The sequence below is a fragment of the Silurus aristotelis genome (assembly GCF_946808225.1).
Source record: "Silurus aristotelis genome assembly, chromosome: 14".
NCBI classification, from domain to species: Eukaryota; Metazoa; Chordata; class Actinopteri; order Siluriformes; family Siluridae; genus Silurus; species Silurus aristotelis.
The window spans coordinates 24,744,965-24,760,809 of NC_139587.1; the positions used below are offsets into that span (position 1 = coordinate 24,744,965).

A 15,845-nucleotide genomic window follows, 5' to 3' on the forward strand; every position below is an offset into this window, starting at 1 on the left:
GGGTCCAATTCAACCTTGATGAGAAATGAATAAATGAATAATCGCTTGAAATATTTTCATCTATATCGTCCTCACATAAAAGACCAAAGCCCGTGTGTCCGTTTCACTTGTTTCCTTGACCATTATTTCTGCTCCCTGCACCATCCTCATGAGTCCCTTCCATGCGCTTGTAATGAGGATTCGCTATTGTGCTGTGTTTATTCGGGATTCCTTTGCCTTTTGTGAATTGAACAAATCCATCACTCTTTGTCCCTATGCCAGTAATTGGCTTTACTGGGTACTTTAGGAAGCTGTCATTGTTTATTTTTTATTTTTTTCCACCATTGTTCTTGGTTTCTAAACCCAGCAGTAACACCGGTGTTCCCATCCTTTACACTGATGCTTCTGCTGCTGTATGTATGCGTTAATCTAGTCGTGAACAACACCGAACAGGTTATAAATCTGCATTCTGCATGGCTGTAAACCAAATAGCTGCCTCCATAGGCTGCAGGCGTTAATGCATAATTTAACCCAGTCAGCCCTGCACGAATACCTGGCTTAAGCTTTAATTCCGAGAGCCCCGTGTGTGCCTGACAGGTATCCAGATAAGCGATCTCCTCTTTGAAAGTTCCTTCCCTGCAAACCCAACTCATGGTTATTGGACGGTAAATCGTGTGAAGCAGTGATTTAATTATTGATACAGCATTGGCTTTGGAAGTGGATGCACTAGAGTCCTGACTGTGCTTCCAAGACCTGATTAGGAAAAGGATACGCATCATTAGTTCTGATCAACGTTCAAGTGGCTGCGGCGGAGATGGGATATGGCTTTTTGAGTTTGATTAGGTTTGTGTTTCCAGAATCACACAGACGAGAAACGGCAAAGACGTTCTTTCTGAGGACCGAACTGTCTGTGTGGATTACATTTTTTTTTTTTTACGTGAGGCACCCGTGTGTGTGCGTGTATGTGTGCGTGCGTGTGTGTGTGTGTGTGTGTGTATAAAAGTACACTGTTAGCAAATGCTGGTATTATATGTGAACAGTTCAGTCTTGTCTAGACCACCGGGACTCTGTGAATTATGAAGTGGACTTCTGGTCCACCTTGCAACCCCCTCTGTGGCAGAGTCATTTGTCAGGTGTTATCACCTTGGTTATTTTCAGACCTATGAGTGAGGGCTTAGCCTTTATTTCCAAGCAATACATTATTACCCGTATTACTAGTAGCGTTTTCTATCGAATCAAACCTTTTCTACGGACCTTTTAAGGTAGATAATACATTTGGCAAAAAGGTCTATAAAGGTTGACCCTGAAACCATCTGTTGACATACAGCAAAAAAAAACAAAAACATTCAACCAGGCAACAATGTGATTTTTTATGTGACTAGATTTCGTTGTAGAACTCTAGCATCTGGTACAGAGTCTAGCTGATTAGGGTCAGTGCTAAAAGACTGATAGTATATTAAAAGCATAATAATAATAGGGGAGGGGAAACTGGCAAGAAATCCTAAGGGGTCAATTAAAGCCAAAGGGGTTAATACTCAACTCAAGTCAGGAAGCCATTTGCCTACTAGCATTTCCTCAAAGGATTTCACATTTACCAGAGACAACTAGAGCTTTTTAAAGCTCCCTGATTCATAGGATTACTCCTGAATTTTAGATTCTCCAGGAGCTGCCCAGGCTTTTAAAATCAGGGGAAGGAATTGGGATTCTTTAGTCAGGGAGACTCACCCCTGGGCTTTTTGAGTATATTGGTGACAAACCCATGTTTCACGAGTTCAGGGACCAACTCCTGGCTTTTTGTGTTTGGGGGACCAGCCTCTAACCTTTTGTCCTGTGGGACAGATTCCTGGTTTCTAGAGTTTTTAAAATAGCAGAACACCTGGAATAGGAGTTTTCTAGACCGTTTTTAGGAGCTTTCATGTCAAAGCTAAAGGTTTCTCGCGGTCCAAACTTTCCAAATGAATATTAAATATTTTTAAGCGAAATAATCCTAGCTTTTAAAATAGCGGAATGACATCATCTTTTGGACCAGAGGTGACGTTCCACACAACTTTGTATAGTTTAAAAGAACAACGAAGGTTGAAGTTTAATAAGGAAACCTGTTAGTTATCCAACTTACATATATGTTAAAAATGGTTATACTAGTTGCTCGTGATTTTTGCACAAGAGTTTTATTCTAGACTTTTTTTGTGTTTCTTTCTTTCATTAGGCTTCACCACAACGAGCGTGCTGCTTGATGGGGGAGGGGAGTCTCATTTATCAGAATTAGTTTTATTTGATTTTGCAAGGTTGGTGGTTCTTGCAAAAATGTGCACCATGAATAAATTAGACGTTACAATGAATGAAATATTCATTATTCCTCTATAGAATAAACAAGATTCCCAGGTCCTGTGGAAACATGGACCACTACCCCTGTGCAGAATCTATGTGGACAGGAATTCCCAAAGCCTCCACATTTTTCTTTCTTTGTTTCTTTGTTTGTTTCTTTGTTTATTTCTTTCTTTCTTTCTTTCTTTCTTTCTTTCTTTCTTTCGTGTTCTCTTTCGTGTTCTCTTTCGTGTTCTCTTTCGTGTTCTCTTTCGTGTTCTCTTTCGTGTTCTCTTTCGTGTTCCCTTTCTTGTTCTTTTTCTTTCTTTCTTTCTTTCTTTCTTTCTTTCTTTCTTGTTCTCTTTCTTTCTTTCTTTCTTTCTTTCTTGTTCTCTTTCTTTCTTTCTTTCTTTCTTTCTTTCTTTCATTCTTTCGTTCTTGTTCTCTTTCTTGTTCGTTTTCTTTCGTTCTTGTTCTCTTTCTTTCTTTCTTTCTTTCTTTCTTTCTTTCTTTCTTTCTTTCTTTCTTTCTTTCTTTCTTTCTTTCTTTCTTTCTTTCATTCTTTCTTTCATTCTTTCTTTCGTTCTTGTTCTCTTTCTTGTTCGCTTTCTTTCCTTCTTTCTTTCTTTCTTTCTTTCTTTCTTTCTTTCTTTCTTTCTTTCTTTCTTTCTTTCTTTCTTGTTCTCTTTCTTTCTTTCTTTCTTTCTTTCTTGTTCTCTTTCTTTCTTTTTTTTTCTTTCTTCCTTTTTTTTCTCTTTCTTTCTTTTTTATTTTTTTTCTGCCTTTCTGTCTTTCTTTCTTGTTCTCTTTTTGTCCTCGCTCTCTCTTGATCCACCGCTCACCCAAAGGTGACCCTGTGAACAGTCTCTGTTCGTCTTCTCCAGTATCACTTTTGACATTGTCTGTCTCTATCAGTCTTTCTCTCTTATTACTCTTGCTCATTTTCTCTCTCTTTTTTTTTTTTCTCCCTGCCAACGCTCCGTTAAGGACAGCTAAATATTTCACTACATTTTTTGTCTCTGCGAGGCTGCAGGACCTGACATGGACGCTCTCTAGAAGCTGTAGAAGTTCTAGATTGCTACTCTGCTTTATAAATAACCTGAAGGGCCCAGCCTCTGTGTGTGTGTGTGTGTGTGTGTGTGTGTGTGTGTGTGTGTGTGTGTGTGTGTGTGTGTGTGTGTGTGTGTGGGGGGGTCAGTGAGAGTTCACTAACCTGAAGTGCTGAGGTAGCCAAAATACACAATTGCTATGTGAAGGCTCACCGACTGACAGGTTCGACTTCATTTTTTCTTCGTTATGACTGTATGGTTGAAAGAAAGGGGAAAAAAAATTAGATGAAAAAGAATCAAAAAAAGGTCAGCCATTAAAAAAACAAACCATAAATCTGATTTATTGATTTCATGAATTGTGCATTTCTTTACCTGTACATTTTATACGTTTACTATAGATTATCACTCCGGACTCCATAGCCATTGCCCCTCCAGACTCTGCTAGAAGATTTATATTTATTTCACTCTGTCTTATGGCTCAACCAGGAACGTCTCACCTGCTTTTCTTTTTTTTTTTCTTGACATCGCACATCAATGCGTAGCCTCGATCCTTCTGCTACTCCACTGGCACAAACAAAATATCCCTAAAGTCCAGTACGAAATAATTTTTTGAACGATATAAAGCACAGGCTCAAAGCAGCTGCTCACCTTTATTTACTCTCCCATCCATCACACACACACACACACACACACACACACACACACACACACACACACATTCTTTCACTGCTATCGTTCACGAGCCTACACTTTGGCCTGTTCTGTGTCTGTCTTCTGTGCATTACACAACGCCTATAGCAAACCAGAACGTTTTTTTTTCCTCTCACAAAAAAAGGCTGAAATAATACACACACACACACACACACACACACACACACACACACACACACACACACACACACACACACACACACACACACATACACACACACACACATACACACACACACACACACACACACAGACTATTTAAATGTTATAACATTTACACATTTGAAGAAGGGGAAAAAAATCTATATTAGATTTTTTGTAGGTCCCATGTTTCTTAACCTTTCAACCAAATGACCCTCGACGTACAAAATCGGGTCGGAATAAATGCATACCATTAATGGCAGCGCATAGTTTTACATATTTTTAAATTACGGACCAATTTTCGAGCTGAAAACGAAGTCGAGGCTGCGAGCGTTTTAAGGATCTTCAGCGCCATTTTTAAAACCCAAATCCTACACCAGCAATACACATTATTGGTAGGTTTTTAATGCTTGTGTAGCTTCTATTGCTGTTCTGTTCTTGCTGGATTTCATTGCTCATTTTTCCAAATCCATCTTCAAAGTTCTTGAGTTGCTGAGCATCTTCATGGATCTTTTGGCAAGATGTTTAGTCAGATTACCAATTTGTTTTCTTTAGTTGTACATTTTGCTTTTATTTTCTGTAAGTCAGACTGTAGAAACAATTGCAGTTAGGTAGGAATTACTGTTACTGGGGAATTGAAAAAAACGTCCAACCACATATATAAGTTTATATCTATAAGTTATATACATATATAAAGTTTAGTCAGTTTAGCTTTTTTAATAATTTTTTTTTTAGTTGTACGGTTTTCTTTCGTTTTCTTTACTTTAGACTCTAGAACCATTTCCTTGTAGGAATTGCAGTTTGTCAGTGGGGAACTGAAGAAACATTAGACCCACACCTAAGTGCTTAAAATGAAGCCCTTTTTCTCCATCCTAACACAGTGCAGTAAGATTAGCAATTGAATTTTGTTTAGTTGTACATTTGTTTCATTTTCTGTATCCGAGACCGTAGAAACAGTTGCAGGTTGGAAATACAGTAAGTCAGTGGGGAACTGAAGAAACAATAGACCACACTTAACATGTTCGGACCATGTTTTTTTTTATTTCTCAAAATAGAAACAATAGTAGCTGTAGCTAGTGCATAAAATGAAGCACTATTTGATCCACCTTAACATTGTTTATTCAGATTAGCAATTCTTTTCTCTAGTTGTATGTTTTTCTTTCATTTTGATAACATCAGACAAAAGAACCAATTGACGGTAGGAATTATAGTTAGTGGAAAATTGAAAAATTTGTTTAGACTTATCTTTTTTTTTTTCTCTTCAAATGAGACACCACAGTGACTGAAGCTAGTGCATAAAATCAAGCACTATTCGATTCATCCTAAGTTTTTTTTTTTTTTTAGATTCGCAATTTTTTTTCTTTAGTTGTAGATTTTTGTTTCGTTTCACGTATGCCAGACAGTAGTCGCCACCGGCTCGCTCATCAGGGACAAACTTACTTATAAAGAACATATTCACTTTTAATCAGCACATTATCTGTGTAAAGCTGCTTTGAGACAATGTTCATTGTTAAAAGCGCAATACAAATAAAAATGAATTGAATCGAATTGAAACAGTTGCGGGTAGGAATTACAGTTAGCAGGGAACCGAAGAAACCTGTAAAGATGTTCAGAGCTCAACCTGATTTTTTTTTTTTCCTTTACGGTCAACAATTTTGCTTAAAATTAATAATAATAATAATAAAAACAAGAACCAAATCTTGTTCAAGTGTAATTTGAAATAGTGTCTTTAACTTACATTGTTTTTAAATGCAGACGTAAAAAAAAAAAAAAAAAAAATTTGTATGATTAAAACTTTTCCAACAAAAACTGTTTCATTATAATGGCCGAAGTTCGTCATGCTGATCGCACCAAAACTGTGATTAATGCTATTACATGCTGTAGAAGACGTTAGACGGTTTTAACGCGTTGAATTTATCAGTTGAATGGTCTGTAGTCTAGACGTATTAGCTGACTGTCCAGTCTGTTGTACTGCAGGCAGAGCAGGGGGTCCGGAGCCGGACGAGCTGATGAAGGACGCGTGTTTACGCAGCGTATGTTGACTGAGACGGCGCTCCGGCTGCTTTTCTGACGCCGGGTTTGTTTTAGTCCACGATCGCAGACTGACGGCTCTTCCTGGATGTGAACTCGACGCAGACCGCACAACCTGCCACACAGTGCAAACTGGCACAGGGGCGGGTTCGGGAAATGTTTTCTCTTCTCTTCCTTCTCTTCTTTTCTTTCCTGTGTATAGAGGCAGGCAGTGGCGATACCTCGGGAAAAGAGTGCTCCATAGACAATTCGTTTAGCTACAGAGACGGTAGACTAGCTGTTGTAGTTATCACAGTCTTCTGGGTTTGTTCATTTTGTTTTAAAAACAAGTGTGTCTATCTGTAGTTTTGTGCATAAAAAAAGATGTCGCTTACAGTGTTTATCCGGAAGGTTAGATTGTGCGAAAGTGTGCGTGTTTCACACATTAATAAAATCCATACAGTAATCCTTCTTTAAAGGTGAACAAAGGCGCGACCCACCGACTCGCTCGAGGCTTGCTCTTCTTTTCCGTAATTGGCTCTCTGCTCCCGGGTTCTAACGCGATTCTCATATCATTCCGCAGAAAAAAAGTCTTCGCTCCCAAGTCCCTTAGTTCCTCCAGCGTTTGCTCAGCGTAATTTATTAAATGTAGACCTCAGTCGGGTCTTGTGGTCTTCAGGAGACTGCCCTCTACACACCACACACACACCACCCACACATTGTGTTAAAACCCCAGTAAAATGTGGCCTCAGGTCAAGGCGCTCCACGTGCACTAAAGCTTGTACATCAACCATCAGATCGTTTCAGGCAAAATTACAGAGCGATGCGATGGTGAGACGGAAACCGCGTCTGCTTTTTTTCAAAGCAGAGGAGAAATGGGAGAGCCTTTTGATTATTTATATTTATATATAGATAGATAGAGAGAGGTATGTATGGATGGATGGATGGACGGATGAACTAGGAGACCCAAACCTGTTCCAGCAGGGCAATACCCCTGTGCACAAAGCCAGCTCCATTAAGATATGCTTTACATGGGTTGGAGTGGAGGATCTCCTGCTATAGAGCTCTGATCTTAAACCTATTGCACTTCTTTGGGATGAACTGGAACGCTGACTGCACCCCAGGCCTCCTCACCTCACCTACATCAGTACCTGCCTTTACTAACACCCTTGTGACTGATATAAATCTCACACAAATCTCCTCAAGCACACCCCAAAATCTAGTAGAACATCTTTCCATAGGAGGAGCGTATTATAACAGCAAATGGAGACTAAATGTGCAATGGGATGTTCAAAAAGCACGTACCAATCTTGTGATAAGATGTCCACAAACATTTGGCAAAATATAGCCATGTGTGTTTGTGTATCGCATTTCAGTTGCTTTCCTCATTTTGTGAGTCTAATTATCTGGAGCTCTTTTGTGACTAATCAGCATCTTATAATTAATCCATAATACTTTGGACATGTTTAATAGAAACACTTGTGTTTGTTGATCCATATTGATATAGAATTTGAAGTGTGCAGTAGGAACGACAGACTGGGTGGAGGTTGGACTGCATCAAGGATCGGCTCTGAGCCCTTTTCTGTTTGCAGTGGCGATGGACAAGTTGACGGACGAGGTCAGACAGGAGTCTCCATGGACTATGATGTTTGCGGGTGATATTGTGATTTGTGGTGAGATTAGGGAGCAGGTTGAGAAGAGCCTGGAGAGGTGGAGGTACGCGCTGGGGAGAAGGGAAATGAAAGTCAGTAGGCGTAAGACTTGAATGCGAATGAGAGGGAGGGCAGTGGAGTGGTGCGGTTGCAGGTAGAAGAGGTGGAGAAGGTGGAGGAGTTCAGGTACCTGGGGTCAACAGTGCAAATTAATGGAGAGTGTGTTAGAGAAGTGAAGAAAAGAGTGGAGTGGAATGGGTGGAGAAGAGTGATAGCAGGAGTAATTTGTGATAGAAGAGTATCTGTGAGAGTAAAAGGGAAAGTTTATAGGACTGTGGTGTTGTGTGGTTTAGAGACAGGAGGTAGAGCTGGAGGTAGCAGAGCTGAAGATGCTGAGATGTTTGTTGGGAGTGATGAGGATAGACAGGATTAGAAATGAGTTTATTAGAGGGACGGCGCATGTGGGACGTTTTGGAGACAAGGTGAGGGAGATGAGATTGAGATGGTTTGGACATGTGCAGAGGATGGACATGGGGTATATCAGTAGGAGAATGCTGAGGATGGAGCCACCAGGAAGGAGGAAAAGAGGAAGACCAAGAAGGAGGTTTATGGATGTGGTGAAGGAGGACATGCAGGTAGTTGGTGTGAAAGAGGCAGATGTAGAGGACAGAGGGGTATGGAGACGGATAATCCGCTGTGGCTACCCCTTATTGGATGAAGCCGAAATAATAATAAGATTGTTATAGAATACATGATTGCAAGATGAAAAGAGCTGCTCAGTTTCCTCAAACCGGAAGACCGCATAATAATCGCAGTGAAAACGGTTTATTTTTAAATGCTAATTATAAACAAAATGAATGTTTACGGCTGTATAAATAAATACGTGGAGCATTGCCCCGTTGAAATGGTGAAACTGGGGGAACTCGTGAATAAAAGATAAGCGACCATAAACAATGACAAGATTTTTCTCTGTAGTTCAAACGGCGCGGTTTTAGCAGACTTTTTTCAGAGAAGCCTGCAGAAAGATCGTATTTACGATGATGACGTAGAGGAAGTCATCAAGCATTTAAAATGCCACGCTGTTATCACCCTTACTTACCTTACTATCCTGCTTATAACGCAGCAGTGATGGTATACGTACAGTACACACATTTAGTCCATATTTTGTGCTATAAAAACCTCCACTATCCTGGGAAGATGTTTCATCTTCAGAGATGTTTTTATTCTGATGTGTGCTCATTCAGCCACAATGATGGTTAAGTCAGGTACTGATGGTAGGAGAGGAAGTGAGGAAGTCTGGAGTGCGTCAATAGGGTTGAGGTCAGAGCTCTATAGCAGGTCAGTCAAGATCTTCCAATCCAACCCATCTAAAGCATAGACATCCTATAGAGAGGTCAACCGATAGTGGATTTCTTTTCCGATACCGAGAGTTAGGTTGGGTTGTATTTGCTGATAACCTATTAATCAACTAATAGTTTTTAAAATGGATACAAACAGTACTGAACTTTATTATAAAATAAAAAAAAACGGTTCTGAATTATAAAGAAATGAGCTAATAATATAAATATGTATATTTGTATTAATAAATATTTATAAATTGTATAATTATCAAATATAATATACTGCTCTCCGTGCAGCGTGCAGTATTGTTTGTAAACAAAAACCCAAACTGCGCATCAGCGATTCACCTCTAGAGGCCGCTCTCATAATGACAGCCCACCAGAAGGCAGAAAAACCATCGTTTTTATTATCAGTGCCCATTAATTGGTCGACGTCTTTTTCAATACAATTGTTTCCCTTCAACTTTGCGGTAACAGTTTAGGGAAGAATTACATACAGGTGGGAAAATGTGGCTGTCCCAATACTTTTGGCTGCACATTGTCCAAGCAAAGCGAACATCGTTCGTGTTTAGAATTCGCTCTTTGCAGCGCGCTGAAACCCCCCAGTTAATTCCTGCCTCGTCTTTCTATTTATCTTCATCCGTCACTCAGCATTACTTCCCAGCACGTGACCCTGACCTCCCCCCCACACACACACCACACACTAGCAACCTCATCCAAACAGCCTGTCAGCGTGGTCTGGCCTCGATCAGCCCGGGTCTGGACTGGGTTAGCTGTGTTAGCGTGGCCTGTCGGTGGCGCCGTTCCCCAGGGCAACTAAAAAGCTCGCATTAACGAGCTTTAGCTCGGCAGCGCTGACAGCGTGATCAATCGGCCGCCTCCGACGGCGACCTCTGCGCCTCGATCACTGCTCTGGTGATAACCTCTGCTCCGGACGCCGCCGCCAGTGGCCTTGATATCCGATCATCAGAGACATTAGATCAAGTTCTCTTTTGGGGTTTTGGCTACGGACCCGGTGTTACACATCTCTAGACAGATGCACTTGAATGTGATATTTATCAAGTGTGTGTGTGTGTTTGTGTTTCCTCAGGACGCCCTGGTTTAATGGATGGGGTTTTAACTTGCCTCGTGGTCAGTCTTTGTTGGACAAGTGGAACCAGATCCCTGAGGACATCGACATCCTCATGACTCACGGGCCTCCTTTGGGTAAAGCCTACCACATTTATCTTTGTGTGTGTGTGTGTGTGTTTCCCTTTTTCTTGTTTTAGAAAGAAGCAAGGTCATAACATCTTTATAAATATAACACATTTGTTTTAGAATTTATAGACATTTGTCTGTCACATAGTCAAACATTTTTCTAATATCCCAAAAAGAAAATAACAAAATTTGGGAATATCTAAATAAATAAATCCAGTAATTAAAATTCTTTGTGTTAAACTGCCTTTTTTTTTTTTAGGGGTTTCTTTTTTTTTTCTTTTCTAAAAATAAAACCCTTTTTCCAGACACAGAGTATAAACAAAATGATTTGCTGTATTTGTTTATGATTAATGTGGGGGTTAAAGATTAGGGTTAATGTGGCACGTCTAGGATTATGGTAAGGGCTGAGGTCATCAGGTCGTGGCGATGGTTCTTGTCGCGTGTGTGTGTGTGTGTGTGTGTGTGTGTGTGTGTGTGTGTGGGTCATGTGTTTAGCCCTCTGGGAGAACTGAATAGCTCTATAATGAAAAGAATACATGATGATTCTGACCTTGGAGACATTCGGCTCATACAAGAAAGTGCTTTTGTTTGGGTTTTTTTTTTTTTTTTCCCCTGCTTTCTAACAGAAACAGACTTGCTTTTGATTATCGTGATTTGGTTTTACATCACATCAGGTATAAATAAAAGCTGAAGGAGACCTTGTGTACCAACAAGACCTTAAGTGTCGTATTTTGATTTAATTAAAATGTATTTTGGTTTGTAGTAAAACCATTAAAAGGTTGAATAGAGGAAAAAATATTTTGCTGTAAAATATGAGTGATCAACTCACACACACGCACGCACGCAAGCACACACACACACACACACACACACACACACACACATATATATATAAATATAAATATTTTTTTAACTCACTGTTAGGAAGGGACACAGCACTGAGGATACACGTGGTGAAATGTGGCGTACGTTCGACTGGACTGTGTTTTAACTCTATGCTTTTTGCTTCAGGGTTCAGAGACTGGGTTCCGAAGGAGCTCCAGAGGGTGGGCTGTGTGGAGTTACTCAACACGGTACAGAGACGGGTCCGACCCAAACTTCACGTGTACGGCGGGATCCATGAAGGTGAGACTTTGGATTCCTGCACACTCAATAACACTGAGAAATTTTGTGCAAAACACATACACAAAGCAACTACAATGAACTTTGATTTTTCCTGGAAGGTTGCACCCAGAAATGTATTATTTTCATCAGCACCACAGTCCAGACTGTGTTACACAGTAATTTACCAACGTTTACAGTTCTTTACTCGTTAATGAAAGACCCATCGTGGTTTGATCGGTTTATAGTATTGTAACGTTCCAGAATGTTCCAGTTATCGCTTACCTTACAGCCGTGGTTCTCGAAGTGTGGGGCGCGTCCCTCTAGAGGGAAATAAAGATATTACAGGTAGGGTGCAGTAAGAGGCAGGATTTGAATTTTTTCTTTTCTTTTTTTTTTCTTTTTTTTTTTTATGAACAATAAGATTCTTCCACTCAAGCAATCATAAACAAACAATTAGAACATTAATGCAAGTTAATTAAAACAGCATCAGTTGCTTGGTGCTATTTACTCTTAATGATTCAGAACTTGATATTTCAATACATTAGACATTTTTAAATTTGAAGTGTTTCATTACTATATTTTGGGGTGATGGAGAACACGTGAGGCTTGAACCCCCCCCAGAATAGCAGAAAAATGTTTGAGATCGACTGCCTAACAGCACTTGTAAACAGCTCTTCCATCACCTACATCTCCATTTCTCTCTCTTTTCCTCTCTCTCTTTTCCTCCCTCTCTCTCTCTCTCTCTCTCTCTCTCTCTCTCTCTCTCTCTCTCTCTCTCTCTCTCTCTCTCTCTCTCTCTTGCACAAAAAACCCAATGTTTATTTTAACAAGAAAACAGAATAAGTAAACTCCTCTGTCCTGACCAGTTTCCATGCTGAAATTGTTTACAATAATGGATTTTTACATTTATAACATTTGCCAATTTTTTCTAGAGCAACTTACATATGAGCAGTGGCATTTAGGTGGTGCTGGGATTTGAAATTGTGACCCTCCAATCCTAAGTCCAATGTCCAACCATTCCAATTCCATTTCCATTGATGGCATTTGGCAGACGCCCTTATCCAAGCTTACCTACAGGTATATAATTTATACAACTGAGCAGTTGAGGGTTAAGGGCCTCGCTTAAGGGTCCAGCAGTGGCACCTTAGCAGTGCTGGGACTTAAACTTGCAACCTTCGGATCAGAATTTCAACATCTTAACCACTGAGCTTCCGCCAGCTGACCGATAGAAAGCGCCGACGCCAGAGACTCCATCACCACATTAAACGTAACAAACAAGCGCATACATAAACCTAGTGTTTGTTACAGTATGAAGCACTTCTTTAAATACTTCTTTGAAGTCCATTTTCTGACCAATAAGATTGAGATTTCTGCATGTTTTTTTTTTTTTTTTTTTTTTCATTTAAATGATAGCAGCTGTGTTTTTAAGTTACTTGAAGATAATAGACTAAACAAAACAAGTGTAAACAATGTGCTTTCCACAATCTCACAAGCTTCATATCCAACAGCACAAAGAAAATACGCCATTGTTTGCAATTTTGTTTGACGAATAATACTAATGTATGTATATACAATATATGGGCAAAAGTTTGTGGACAACTGAACATGCGTTTGGTGTGGGGTTTTTCTTTTTTTTTTTTACATCCCATTCCTTAATTAATGCCCATTTGCTGTTATAATAACCTTCACTCTTCTGGGAAGATGTTCCTCTAGATTTTGAAGGGTGTAGATTTGTGATCATTCAGCCACAAGGGTGTTTGTAAAGTCAGGTAGTGAGGTAGGTGAGGTGACGGAGGCCAGCGATCAGTAGAGTTGAGGTCAGAGATCTAAAGCAGGCCACTCAAGATCTTCCAGTCCATCCCATGTAAAGCATGGAGATGGCTTTGTGGCTTCAGGTCTTGTAGTTTGAAATGCTGCAGTTTGGAGACACATAACTAGAAAGCTCAGGGTGTCTCAATACTTTTGTTATTATAGTGTATAGAAAACAAAACACATCAAGCATTTACTTTTGTATGATTCCTATCCAACTTATTGAAACTTCTCTGTTGTTCTGCATCTCATCACACAGGTTATGGCCTAATGACGGACGGATATACGACGTTCATCAACTCGTCTACGTGTACAGTCAGTTTCCAGCCCACCAACCCACCCATCGTATTCGACCTTCCCAACCCAGGAAGCTCGTGAAATTAATCCCGCTCCCCCCCTGGTTTTTTTTTTTTTTTTTCTCTTTCTACTCTCCAACTCTTCTTATCTTTAAAGTAATGGTCTTTTGTACTGCTTGTATTTAAAAAAAAAAAAAAAAAAAAAAAAAAAAAAAACGAATGCATGAATATGTAATATTTTTTAAAAATTCAGATCATACCATTTAAATAATGATTTGCTGGAAAAAAAAAAAAGAAGAAGAAAAATTCCAAATTAATATTTATGGTTCATTTGTATCGGTTGCCTTGTTCGGTTTGTTTTAGTCTGTATCTAAAGTGCATTATAAGGTACCATAAGAGGCTCAGCAATACATCTTTTCACAGTTTGTTTGTTTGTTTCTCCTGGATAAGACATTGATTTAAGGATTGAAGTTGCTTGCCTTTTTCCCAGGATGCTTTGCGGTTCTATTTATCGCTTCAATCAAAACATCAATCCGGCTCAAGACATTTTATTTCGACTGGAAAATTCATGGGAGGGGAAAATAAATGGCTGAAGTTTCACGAGGTACTTTGCTGAAAAATCAATAACATCTCCGTTTAAAGTTGTATTTATTTTTTTTTTATTCCTGCAGTGCTCCAATACTATTTTGCGACAAAGCGGCCTCTGTAGGTGGCATTTTTAAGTCGCCTGAAATCCGGGAAGTCGTTATGGTTTCTGTAAGGAATCAGAAAAACCTGACAGAAATATAAATGTATACAGTAATGTGAAAAAAAAAAAAAAAATCAAGAAAGTTTGGACAATTGCTTTGACATTTGGAAAATTATATAATAATATTATTAATAATGGCACCTGTTCCGGATTGTGTTAGTTGAACCTTGATACCGCTTTTTTTTTTTTTTTTTTTTTTTTTTTTTTTTTTTTTTGCCTTTTTTACCTTCAGAGGCTCTTGTTCTACAATGGCGATAAATTGTACAAATCCTTTTTTTTAACCAAGCCAAACTTAAATGTCGCTTCAGTAAGGAGCTGGAGATAAAAAAAAAAAAGAAATCTTTGCAGCTGCTTTGAGCCCATGGTTATTATTACGGTTACGGTTTACTTTCTCATCTCCACCTGGTGAAACGTGTTGTGTTTGTTGTACGTCGCGCAGGAAGGCTGAAAAAAAAAAAAAAAAAAAAACACAGCTCTATATATTGCCATGATGTCATTGGTGCCATTTGTAAATGCCTTGTTTCTATGTTTGACTTTTTTTTTCTTAATTCATCGTGTCATTTAGCTGACTTTATATGCAAATAAAACACCTGCAAGATTTTTATCCCACGATCGTCAGCATTCATTGTCAACGAACCCACAAGGACCTGCTGAGAATTAAAAAATTAGGTCGCACGTTAGATGCGAAGACACGAGGATGTTGCCTATAAGTCAATGGAATGTTTTTGACGGTATAGCTACCGCAATCTATCGCAATTTAGCGATCGTAGAAAAAAGAGTGGTGAAATCATCTAAGTGTTACGTGTGTTTATTTGGGTACTTTAACATGAACATTGGAACATTTTAACATTGAAATTCTAGTTCCGGTAGACGGTCCAAGTGAGGAGGTGAGTGATCTGTACCGACTACAAAAGGACTAAAGTGCCGCTGCATCACTTCCTTTAGGTAAACAAGGGTTAGGGTTATTTCTACACAGCTAAACGGTTTTGTTGGTACTTCTGGTGAAAATTCAGTGAAAGTTTTCTATTATAGACTCTCTATATATGAATATTATTGGTGACCCCGAATAGTCGAAGATTCAATTCTTCGATGGGAGGAGCCAGATTCGACTACCAATCTCGTTGAATCTTCATAGCGGTGTTATGAAACAAGCATCATGCCATTTCGGTTATAACGGGGAGTGCTCAATGTCTGATTTCACATAGAGCTACCAATAAATGAATACACCGTCTATTATGATAATGTCAATAAAATGTAGAAAAGAAAGAAGCTTTGAATAATTCCAACCACCTCATGGTAGATTTGAGTTTTACTTACTATGATCTGTAACCGACGCAGGAGCATCTTGGCGGCAGGGATTTAAATATTTAACGATATCAGGGAAATTCTTCAAAAGTATATTCTGCTCAAATTTCATTCAGTACATGAATTTTTTTTATTGTTTTTCAGTGCGTTGAATTCGACTATAGGCGAGACTTGACCAATCTGATTCGACATGCCTAATA

The 15,845-nt window shown here is 39.2% G+C and overlaps 1 protein-coding gene across 1 annotated transcript in view; it reads left to right on the forward strand.

Moving 5' to 3' along the window:
- mpped2 (metallophosphoesterase domain containing 2b) overlaps positions 1–14,949 on the forward strand; it is a 34,976-nt gene extending 20,027 nt beyond the window's left edge. The window contains exons 5-7 of the mRNA XM_083561148.1: positions 10,277–10,392; positions 11,395–11,508; positions 13,556–14,949. Of these exons, the coding sequence (XP_083417274.1) occupies positions 10,277–10,392; positions 11,395–11,508; positions 13,556–13,674 (349 nt within the window). The 3' untranslated portion in view covers positions 13,675–14,949. The remainder of the gene's footprint in view (positions 1–10,276; positions 10,393–11,394; positions 11,509–13,555) is intronic.
- Positions 14,950–15,845: the final 896 nt, after the last annotated feature.